This window comes from Anastrepha obliqua, chromosome 6, assembly GCF_027943255.1.
Source record: "Anastrepha obliqua isolate idAnaObli1 chromosome 6, idAnaObli1_1.0, whole genome shotgun sequence".
Lineage (NCBI taxonomy): Eukaryota > Metazoa > Arthropoda > Insecta > Diptera > Tephritidae > Anastrepha > Anastrepha obliqua.
Window position 1 is genome coordinate 5,948,746 of NC_072897.1, and position 11,448 is coordinate 5,960,193.

Below are 11,448 nucleotides of genomic sequence, written 5' to 3' on the forward strand. Positions count from 1 at the left end.
ATGAGGGATCTGGTTTCGCGTTTTCCGATTAGGAGACAGCCAGGTAGCTTGGTGTATCTTTTTATGCTGGAATCTGGTGCTGCAGACTACCATGTTTCGGACCCCGGCGAAGTCGATCAGCCTCTGTCCGTTTCCGAATGTTTCGTTGTGCTGACTGAATTTTCCAGCTGTACGACCAAAAATTCCCTCCTTGACCGCTTTGGCGTTAAAGTCGCCAAGCACGATTTTTATGTCGTGACATAGGCACCGCTCATAGGAACGTTCTAGGAGCTCATAGAAGGAATCTTTGGTCGTATCATCCGTCTCTTCCGTTGATGGGGTGGGCGCAAATGAGCGAGATGTTAATAAATCGCCCTTTGATGAGGATGATTGGCGACGAAGTCTCTCTCCCACAACAAATCCGACACCGAATTAGCGCTATTTTACATGGCAGCTGTAGTAGATGTAGCAAGGTCCTTTTTTTCTTGCCTAGCCTCATCCATGGCATCCCTTAAATGGCAGTGATGTCAGCCTTTACTCTCACGAGGACATCAACCAGCCGGGCTATGGCAACTTCCCCATTAAAGGACCGGACATTCCAGGTGCATGCCCTCAAATGATTATCCTTAATTCGTTTGCAGGGGTCGTCATCAGTAGAGGCAGTTCTCATCCGAGGCATATTTAATCTTTTAATTGGGGGAATTTTTAAGTGGCGGGCCCCAAGCCCAGCGTACAACCAGCTATCCTGGAATGCTTCACCTTCTCACGTTTGCTCACTCCCGAACGGGTGTTCGGAAGCTACCCAGAAGATACTTGGGCTAATCCCGGAAGTTGTGAGCTGCTTGAACCATATGCAGAAGAATCGTCCTGGCCACACAATTCGTCCCCACTTGCGATTACTTCTACTCATGGAACCATCCTCCATCGACTTCCTTGCCTGTTTAAATAGTCCAGATATTGGTATTTTATATTATTGAATGTTGGCGGGCAGTATTCTGCTGATATTGTTATTGGTCCTTTTGAATTATTTATTGAAACTTTCGTTGCGAGTATGCTGATTTTTCTATAACCAACATGTTCGCAGTATGAGTTTTTATGATTATTGCAGTTCCTCCGTAATCCTTTATTTCTGGGTGGTTTGTGCAGTGTAAGTTGTAATCGGGTGTATGTACAAAAGCTTTATGACTTGCATGAGTCTCGGATATAAGTATAATATTATATCAATTGCTTTATCCAGAATAAAAGTCTTGAGCAGTGGCGGCGCTAGACCAAATGTGTACGTCGGCGGCATCAACTTCGCGACATCAACTGCTTCGCAGTGAACAAAACCGTAAAATTAAGTGAGCCAAATTATAAAATAATGAATGCGTATAACGAGTTTTATTGTTAATAAAATGATGGCAAAAAATTATTACACACAGAAATTAAAATGGTCGAACTTTTCGGCTTTTAGCCTCACTCAATTTTTTCAGGATTGTGTCGTATTTAAGTCTAGCCGCTATTTCAGCTTCGATTGACAGAACTGATAACGGGGATAGTGTGTCTTAGCTCATTGTGCTTCTCAAATAGATTTTTATCAATTTCAACTTTGAGATGCTTCTCTCAGCGGAAGCTGTGCTGACCGGAACTGTGAGCATGCTTCTAATTGTAATATAAACATTTGTATATATTTCTTCTAAATTATTTTCTAAAATGTATTGGATGAGATGTTTCGCGTCGTTGATAAAGTCTAGTGAATTAGTTGCTAAGAGCTGAAGTTCTTCATATAGTTCGAAATGCTGTATGTCACTGTTTTCGCTTTCCCTAAGTCTTGTACCTAATCACTATTACTAGCATCTACCATTGTGTTAAAATAACTAACTCTGAACTGCATTTCAGGAGATTCAACTGGTTCATCAGTATGTTCGTAACTAAGCATTCGTTTTTTCCTGGCTATTCTTTTTTCCTTAAATTGAGACTGAATTTCATAAGTACTTTTCTCCACAAATAATCTAACTTCTGTTACGCTTTTTTCAAATCCTGTATTTCGCATTTCTTGAATCCCGCTACAAAATGAACGTAAAGTATCAAAAGCGACTTGCAAGTTGACTTGAACCGATTGCCACAGTTTACTTATATTGTTTACACGTAGCAAAACTTTATACCACACGTGTAATGCAACAATAAACTCAAAAGTTAACATTTCCTTTAGGACTGCTTCACTGTCGCTTAGAGTTTCGGGATCATCAATTTTATTTTTCAGTTCATTCACACATTCGCTGACATCATCAAATTGTAAAAATATTGCTTTTACTGCCCCAATTCTACTCTCCCATCTCGTTTCAGACAGAGTTTGTAAAGTCAATTTTAATTTACTTTTTACTATCTCCCAACGCTGTTTGACTTTGAAAACAGCACATAGATTTTATCGATAAGGCCGAAAAATATTTTGGCTGTCGTTGAAGAGTTAGCTGCATCTATCAAAAGTAAATTCCAAGTGTGGCATCCGCATGGTGTGAAGAATGCTCTTGGATTTATATTTTTGTTCTGATTATATGGTTATATGGTATCCGGTCATTTTCCCGAATCGAATTTCCCGAATGCCGCTGGCCCGAATGTCTAAAATTCCGAGTAACCAAAATCCCGAATGCCATTTTCCCGAATGCCAGTTTCCCGAATCCATTTTCCCGAAAACCAATTTCCCGAATAACTAATTTACCGAATATTTTTAAATAATTGACGCATAAATGGTTCCAACAGAAGAATAATGTTACCATAGAAACGAATGCAACTGTCATTCTACTTTTTAACTTCTGTTTGTTCTCGACATTTATTTATAAAATTTTTAGTGTTTGAACATTTTTATATTTTAATTCTACATATATTCGTATCACAATGGAACCAGCACGAGAAATATTAGGGACGAAATTAATATTGGACGGTCATTTATATCAGCGATCAAAAAGAAGTAAAGGAAAAGCTTATTGGGATTGCGTGAAACTTCGGAATGGAGAATGTACAGTTCGTACAATTACCGCGGATACAATGCCAGGGGAACCAGTTGTCATATTCAAAAACATAGCAGATCATCCAAAAATTTTTTTTACAAAAATTTATTGCAGTAAGTCCTTTATTACTAATAAAAAAAAATTTTATTTTTCGGGGACATAGCCATTCGTGAAACTGGCATTCGGGAAAATGGCATTCGGGATTTTGGTTATTCGGAATTTTAGACATTCGGGCCAGCGGCATTCGGGAAATTCGATTCGGGAAAATGACCGGGAATCATTTGACGTTGAAAATCGGTTTTCTTGGATCTATTCACGGATTTCTCGATACTGGAAAAAAGTGCAATGATCAAAAACAAGGCTGATTGCCAAGTACAGTAATTGGTTAACTGAAACCGAATTATGTGTGTTGAAAAAGCGGGAGTCGGGCGAGGTGACAAACTCTACGAATCCGTCTCCGAGCGAACACAGGCAGAGACACAGAAACGATTTTGAGGATTGCAGCAAGAGGACAAAGCGTCGCAGGTTATCCGATCTAGCTAATGTTGATAGTTCCGCTATTCGTGCAATACTAAGTAATTCAAAGCAGCTGAATCATGTAATAAATTAGTGAAACAATTCAGACGTGACAATACCAGAAAGCACCCAAGAACTGTAACTAACACCGATCTTTTGCACAGGCTTCTTCTTAATTCCGATCCATTTATATCTAGTCTACGAAAATTACCATGTAAAAAGAAATCTATGATGTCAAGAGAAGTGTTAGATTTATTGAGTTAAAAGTTTTGTATTTCTAAGTACATTAACTTTTTTGGAGGTGAATATTTTATTGTTTCCATAAATAAGAATAAGTTAACTGGCATCAAAGTATACTTTATGCTCATCCTTTCGGAATTTAATGTTTTTTTCTATTATTGTTTATAATTTAAGATTTATGCAAAACTTTAAACGAAACAAAAAAATTTTATATAAAAAATGTGTGTACCTAATTTTCTTTTGACTTTTTATATTAATTATATATTACTTTATTATATATTATTATTATTATATCTTATATATATTCTTATTATATATATGTTAGAGCTAGCTAAGCCTTTTTAGTAGCGTTATGTTAAAAGAAAAACGATTCCTGTTTTGTTCGACTATTTATTTTCAAATGTTTGTACAAGACTGCCTAACTTACTTGCTGTGTGACATATTTATGCATAACAACGAAGAACGGATTCCAAGGAATAACAGAAATAAAAAACATAATAATTACATAAATTTCTATGTACCGGCACAACATAGTGATACATAAGAAAAATATGTATGTGCACACATCTGTATGTACGTACATATGTGCTTGTATGCTAATGTTCATATGTAGGTGCATTAGGGCAGACCATCCGCGGCTCCGAACATCCTCCCCCCCGTTGAAAGGTCACGGCTTTCAACAGAATCCTTTACCGGGAGAACACACAGTTTGTTTACGGCTCGACGCTTTATGCCACTAGATGTTCGCAAAAGTGCCACTCGTACGACACCATCTGCTCCAGGGATAACTTCAATTACTCGTGCTAGAGGCCACTTCAAGGGCGGTGAATTTTCTTCCTTTATGCACACGACATCATTGACTTGGATATTGGCTTGAGGCGTAAGGCATTTTGCGCGTTGCTGGAGAAGAGTGAGATACTCTTGAGTCCACCGCCTCCAAAAGACTTGTTGTATATATGTTACACGTTGCCATCGATCAAGTCGCGAGTAATTTAGCGCCGTGAGATCCGGTTCAGGAAGAGCTGTCAGAGGACCACCAATCAAAAAATGCCCTGGTGTTAGGACATCCAAATCCTCTGGATTTTCTGAAAGAGGGGTAAGAGGACGCGAATTAATCACTGCAGAGATTTCACATACCAATGTACGCAATTCATCAAACCCAAGAATTGATGAGCTAGCGGAACGATAGAAATGTTGCTTGGCTGTCTTTACGGCTGCTTCCCACAAACCGCCAAAGTGCGGGGAGCGAAGGGGAATGAAGCGCCAATCGAAACCATTACTGAGGCAAAAGTTGTGAAGTTTGCTGCGGTGTTTTTCATTGAGAACTAAGTCTCGTAGTTCCTTAAGCTCGTTCTTAGCGCCTACAAAACTCGTTGCATTGTCAGACCAGATACATCTTGGTATTCCACGCGTGGCTATGAATCTTTTTAATGCGTCAATAAATGCACCCGTTGAAAGGTCTCTTACCAACTCCATCCAAACAGCTTTTGTAGCGAAGCATATGAACACGCTAACATAACATTTTTGTGGCGATTTGTTGCGCACTTCAGGCTTGTAATGAAACGGGCCGCAGTAATCCACACCGGTGACTATGAAGGGCCGCGAAGCCTGAACGCGTTCCTTGGGCAGATCAGCCATTATGTGCTCGACGAGTTTCGGTCTTGATTTGAGACAGATAATGCATTTTTGTAGAACGCGAGCTGTTGTTTTCCTGCCACCTATTGGCCAAAACTGCATACGAATAAAGGCGAGTAAAGCTTGAGGATCTGCATGGTGATGCTTACGATGAAAATAGGTGATTATTGCGTACGTCAGTGGATGATCCTTCGGTAGAATGCATGGATGGCGCGATGAAAAGCTAAGCATCGAATTTTTTAATAGTCCACCGACTCTAATAATTCCGAAGTCATCAAGGAATGGCGATAACGAGGCAATGCTGCTCGAATTAGGGACACATTTATTGGCTTGCAATACAGTGTACTCCGGCCACAATTGCGCTCTTTGTACTATGCGAATAAGAAGTTGAGTTCCCTGATGAATGTCTTCAGCCTTAAGTTGCGATGACCTTGGCGATTTTTTGATGTTAATAAATTTGCTGACATACCCAAAAATTCGCTGCATTGTTCCGAATGAGTTAATGTATTTGAAAGAGAGGGAAATGTCTATATGGTTATTTGCAGAAAGCAAAACCCTTTGTCGAATTTCGGGAAGTTTTGGTTGTGGTGAGCACATGCGTGGCCAGTTGTCCTCCGCTTCTAGCAAAAAGGGTGGGCCGTGCATCCAAAGTTTCGATCCTAGAAGTTTCCGGGGTGTAGCTCCCTTCGATAAAATGTCAGCCGGGTTCATTGCTGTAGGAACATAGTGCCATTGCATACCCTCTGTCAGTTGATGTATGGTGGAAACCCGATTGGCGACAAAAACGTTAAACCTTGACGGTTCTTCTCGCAGCCACGAAAGGACAGTGGAGGAATCTGACCAACAATGAAATGAACAATTAAAAAGTTTCATTTTTGTAAACTCACCCATTAGCTGTGCGAGCAATGTTGCTGCACAGAGTTCTAGCTTGGGTATGGTGACGGTCTTTAGTGGAGAGACACGGACCTTTGAACATAATAGGTGAACTTGTATGTTGTTGTCCTTGGTTGATCGCGTGTAAACACAAGTCCCATAAGCTTCAAGGCTTGCATCGCAAAATGCATGGATTTCTCTAATAGCTTCAGACTGAAAAACGTAACGAGGAAATGATAAATACTGCATGTCTGCAAATCCAGTGCAAAAAGCAGACCAAGCAGTGTCTAACGATTGTGGCAGACTCTCATCCCACTCGAGCTTATCTCTCCACATTCGTTGCAGAAGAATCTTCGCCTTGGTCAGCGTGGGCCCCATTAGTCCAAGGGGATCGTATCATCGAGCTAGTGTAGACAAAGCAGAGCGTTTGGAGTTTTTTCCGAATTCTCTTTGTGGTACAAATGAAAATAGCAATTTGTCCTTGTGCGGGTCCCAGACAAGCCCCAGTGCTTTGGTGATGTCACTGCCATCGTCAAACTTAAGAAACTTTTCCTTGTCTACGTCAGGAATATCACGAAGAATCTCAGGGCTATTAGAGCACCATTTGCGTAACTTGAAGCTTCCTCGGGTAAGAAGGCTAGTTGTTTGCAGTTTAATGTTGAGTACTTCTGCCATTGAATCGCCCCCAGTTATCAGGTCATCTACATAGAAGTCCCGAAGTACCGCTTCTGCTCCAATGGGATAAGTCGAGGATTCGTCTGCTGCGAGTTGGTGCATGGCTCGGATGGCTAGAAACGCTGCAGGCTTAGTTCCATACGTCACCGTGTCGAGCTTATAGATGCGAAAGTCTTCTTGTGGAGATTCTCGCCACAAAATACATTGGAGCATGTTGTCCGGTGGAGTGACGCGAACACACCTATACATCTTACAGATGTCTGCAGTAAGTGCTATAGGAAAAGTACGAAATCTAATGAGAATATGAAAAAGCTTCGGTTGAATAGTTGGGCCTGCCATGAGTAGGTCATTTAACGAAAAACCTGAGGTAGTGATTGCAGATCCATCAAAAACCACCCTCAATTTTGTTGTACTACTGTCATCCTTGATAACGCAATGATGTGGCAGGAAGTACTTGCATTGTTGTACAACCTCGTTGGAAACCAGCGACATGTGGATGAGGTCCAGATATTCCTTAATAAACCTACTGTATTCTGCCTTTAGATCAGGGTTACGGGCACATTTTCGTTCCAGACCTTGAAAGCGTTGACGAGCTTGTAAATAGGAGTCTCCTAGGAGATCCATGCTGCGTTTTATGGGCAGACGAACGGAGTATTTACCTGATGGCAATCGAAAATAATTTCCCTGGAAGTGGGCTTCGCAGTCAAGATCTTCTCGGGAGGCCTTAGAGATCGGTTCGAAAATGTGCTCGATCTCCCAAAACCGACGTACTAAATAGTCCAGCCGAGTGCTGGGAATGAGACCACTGGAGGATTTCTGCCTCACGACGAATGATGACAGGTTTGGAGTTTGTTGCCCACCTCCAGATAGCACCCATCCGAGACGAGTTTTCTGAAGTAGTGGTAAACCAGATCCTAAGCGTATCTGACCCACACAAAGTAGATCGAAGAACAGTCCTGCTCCGATGAGCAGATCAATACGCTGTGGTAAGTTGAACCCAGGATCGGCTAGTGGTATGTTCGACGGAACATTCCACTCGTTGGTGCTCACGGAGCAGCCAGGTTGATTGTCGGTGATGGTTTTCACAACAAGGGCAGTGATGCTTGTTGAAAAATCTGAAATCCGAGACTTAAGTACGAGATCGAGTGAGTAACCTTCCGTTGGGAAGTTGGCATCTTCAATTCCAGAGACTGTAGCAGAAGCTTTTGTTTTGAATAGCTGAAGTTGATTTGCGAAGCGAGTTGTGACGAAGTGCAACTGGGAACCAGAATCCAAAAGGGCGCGACAGGACACGAAGATTCCAGCACGATTTTTTACAAGAATGACGGCAGTAGCTAGGAGCACAGCATCAGAAGGAGACACGGGGGCATTAAGCGAAGCAGATATCGATGCAGTCATAGCACTGGATCGAATTGTGGCCACCGATGAAGCATCGGCTTGACTATCGGTTAACGAAGCAGTTGACCGGTTAAAATGCAGGAGCGTGTGGTGTTTCGACTGGCAGGTGCGGCACGATCCGGATTTGCAGTCCCGCATTTGATGGCCAGCCTTGAGGCAGTTAAGACAAAGTGCAAGCTTCTTAACTTCCCCCAGGCGCGAGTTCGGATCTAAATTTTCGAAAAGTTCACAACTATAAATTGCATGCTCGGGTGATCCACAAAATACACAAACACGTGTTGAGCCTTTGGAGGCGACAAAGATTTTCCTTTGACTAATACTGTCGTTTTTGCTATGCCTTAACGCCTGACCAGTCTGTGCTTGAATAGCATGCTCAACCCTTAACCCAACCGAAAGTGAATCCATCAGTGAATTTTTTATGTGAAAAATTACCTGAGTATAAAGTGGCAAAAAAATATAAATTTGTGCAAACCCGATTAAAGAAAATGTTCTTAATCGGTGGTGTATAAAATAACATACAAATAGTGTGCAATAAAAGTAAATTCTCCTTATTAAAAATTTGGCGCTCAGAGCTTGAGCAAAGTGAAAAATAAAACAATAACAAAAACATCAAACAAAGGCGTTAAAACAATAAACCAAAAATCGAACCCAGCCAGCTACAATAAGCTCGGCCTAAAAATATGCAAGCTTTTTGTGCCTCTGCATAAATCAATTTTACTCAGTGTTGCCAACTGACATTTCCTAAAACACATTAACTTCTTAAAACACCAAAAAAAAAAAAAAAAAAAAAAAAAAAAAAAAAAAATGAGCGTGAATAACGCTCAAACTCTAAGGTGAGAGCCTCAAACAAAAACAAAAGTGAATAATGCATACTTCACATATTCACACGCACCAACCCACATCCAAGGTAACAGTTGCCTTAACGCGCCTGATAGAGATATTAATATCAATACTCCCTGGAGTGCCCAGTGCGCATCACCATCAACTCCAATCCTCCCGCACATATCTAAAACATCAACCGGTACATCCTCCTCCACTTTGTTAACAATACCAAGCCAACAGGTCGCTCTCTCCACTCTTCCTCTCACAACGACATCAACAACCAACACAACAACAACAGCAAACACAGCAGCTACAACATCAGTATGTTCCCTGGCACATCTGATTTGCTCTTCGGCAGTAACTTCAAAAACTTCCACAACATCGCAAGTACAAAATATTTACACCATTAGCCCCAAAGAATCAAATAAGCAAGAAAACCTAAAACGACACCGCGACGGACAGTCCCCAAACAACTCAAACGAACAGACGAACACTAATAAAAAACATAAAAACAAAACTCAAGGCACTGCACAAAAGACACTCAAAGAGTACTGGCTGGACAAGCCTAATTCAAGCAATCGTTTTGAGTTGCTAGCACAAGAACCTGAAACGAATGAACTACATACTGACAGTGGGACAGAACCGAAAACAAAACCACAAATCCAAACAGAACAACGCAAACTTAAACCACCACCCATCTATGTGCAAAACGTTGAAAATGTACATGCATTAACAACAGCCCTTAAATCACTAACTGATACAAAATACGAACTTAAAGCACTCTCAACAAATGAAATTAAAATCCAACCACAAGAAAGCATTCACTACACAAACATTCTGAAACTATTAAAAGATAAAGAAACAAAATTCTACACATTTAGACCTAAAGACCAACGAGGCTTCAAAGTAATACTTCGCAACGTTCATCATGCAACCGACAAAAACGAAATCATAATGGAACTAGCAGAACTTGGTCATGAAGTGCTAAATATACACAACATTCAACGCAGTAACACAAAACAACCTCTCCCGCTTTTCGCTATAGAACTAAAGCAGCAAGACAATAACAAGGAAATCTACAAAATAGTAACCCTTCTACACTGCAGAGTCACGTTTGAGCCATCTCACCAAAAGCGGACAATCCCCCAATGTACAAACTGCCAAAAATATGGCCACACGAAGAATTATTGCACAAAAGACCCAGTATGTGTAAAATGTGCTGGTAAACATAACACCCTTAACTGCAAAATCCATCATTCCTCCAACAAAAATGAAATTAAATGTGCCCTATGCGGCGAAAATCACACCGCAAATTATAAAGGATGCATGGTCTACAAAGCCCTACAAATACAAAAATTCCCCTCCCTCCGTAAAAAAGAACTACCAGCAACGCCAACGCCACCCACAGATCAGTATCAGAACTCTGGCACAAATAAACAAATAATCCCAGAAATATCGTACGCAGAAGCACTTACCAAAAATATGCCTTCATCAACGAGCCATAAACAGCATTCTCCCACAACTAACACTTACCCGACGCAACAACAAGACGACTTACAAGAATTGAAACAAATGATGAAACAACTAGTTGCTCAAATGACCAACATGATGAATATCATAACCTTGCTTGTAACTAAACTTGATAAACAATAAATTAATAATCGCTATCTGGAATGCTAACGGACTATACCGCCACTTACTAGAACTGAAAATATTTTTAACAGACAATGCAATTGATATCATGCTCATTTCCGAAACCCATGCCACTGAGAAGACCTATATAAACATACCAAACTTCGATATTTATTATACAAATCACCCTGACAACAAAGCTCATGGAGGCACAGCTATCATAATAAAAAGAGCAATAAAATGCGTGGAAATGGATGGCTATAAAGCAGAACATATACAGGCGACTACAGTCTGCATCAACACTTTGACTGGCCCAATAAATATATCAGCTGTTTATTGTCCACCCAAGTATAATAATACAACACACCAATACCTTGATTATCTTAAATCAGTTGGAAATCGATACCTAGCAGGGGGAGACTACAATGCTAAGCACGTAACATGGGGATCTAGGATAACCACCACGAAAGGAAGACACCTATATGAGGCCATTAAGGCAAATAACAACAGCATATTAAGCACAGGAGAACCGACGTATTGGCCAACTGACACTAAAAAACTTCCTGACTTAATCGACTTCTGTATTACGAAAAACCTGACTCACGAAAACATTGCAATAAAATCATGCCTTGACTTATCATCAGACCACTCACCATTAATAATAACGCTCCAGGATAGACCTGTTAGAAAA

At 40.7% G+C, this 11,448-nt stretch overlaps 1 protein-coding gene across 1 annotated transcript; it reads right to left on the bottom strand.

Moving 5' to 3' along the window:
* Nucleotides 1-6,626: 6,626 nt before the first annotated feature.
* Nucleotides 6,627-8,708, bottom strand: LOC129250058 (uncharacterized). The gene has a single exon (XM_054889701.1). It carries the CDS (start codon nucleotides 8,706-8,708, stop codon nucleotides 6,627-6,629), a length of 2,082 nt encoding a protein of 693 aa, XP_054745676.1.
* Between the last annotated feature and the right edge of the window lie 2,740 nt (nucleotides 8,709-11,448).

Bases quoted from the DNA above. Each gene is read 5' to 3' on its own strand.
- LOC129250058 (XM_054889701.1), bottom strand. From the start codon at position 8,708: ATGGATTCACTTTCGGTTGGGTTAAGGGTTGAGCATGCTATTCAAGCA.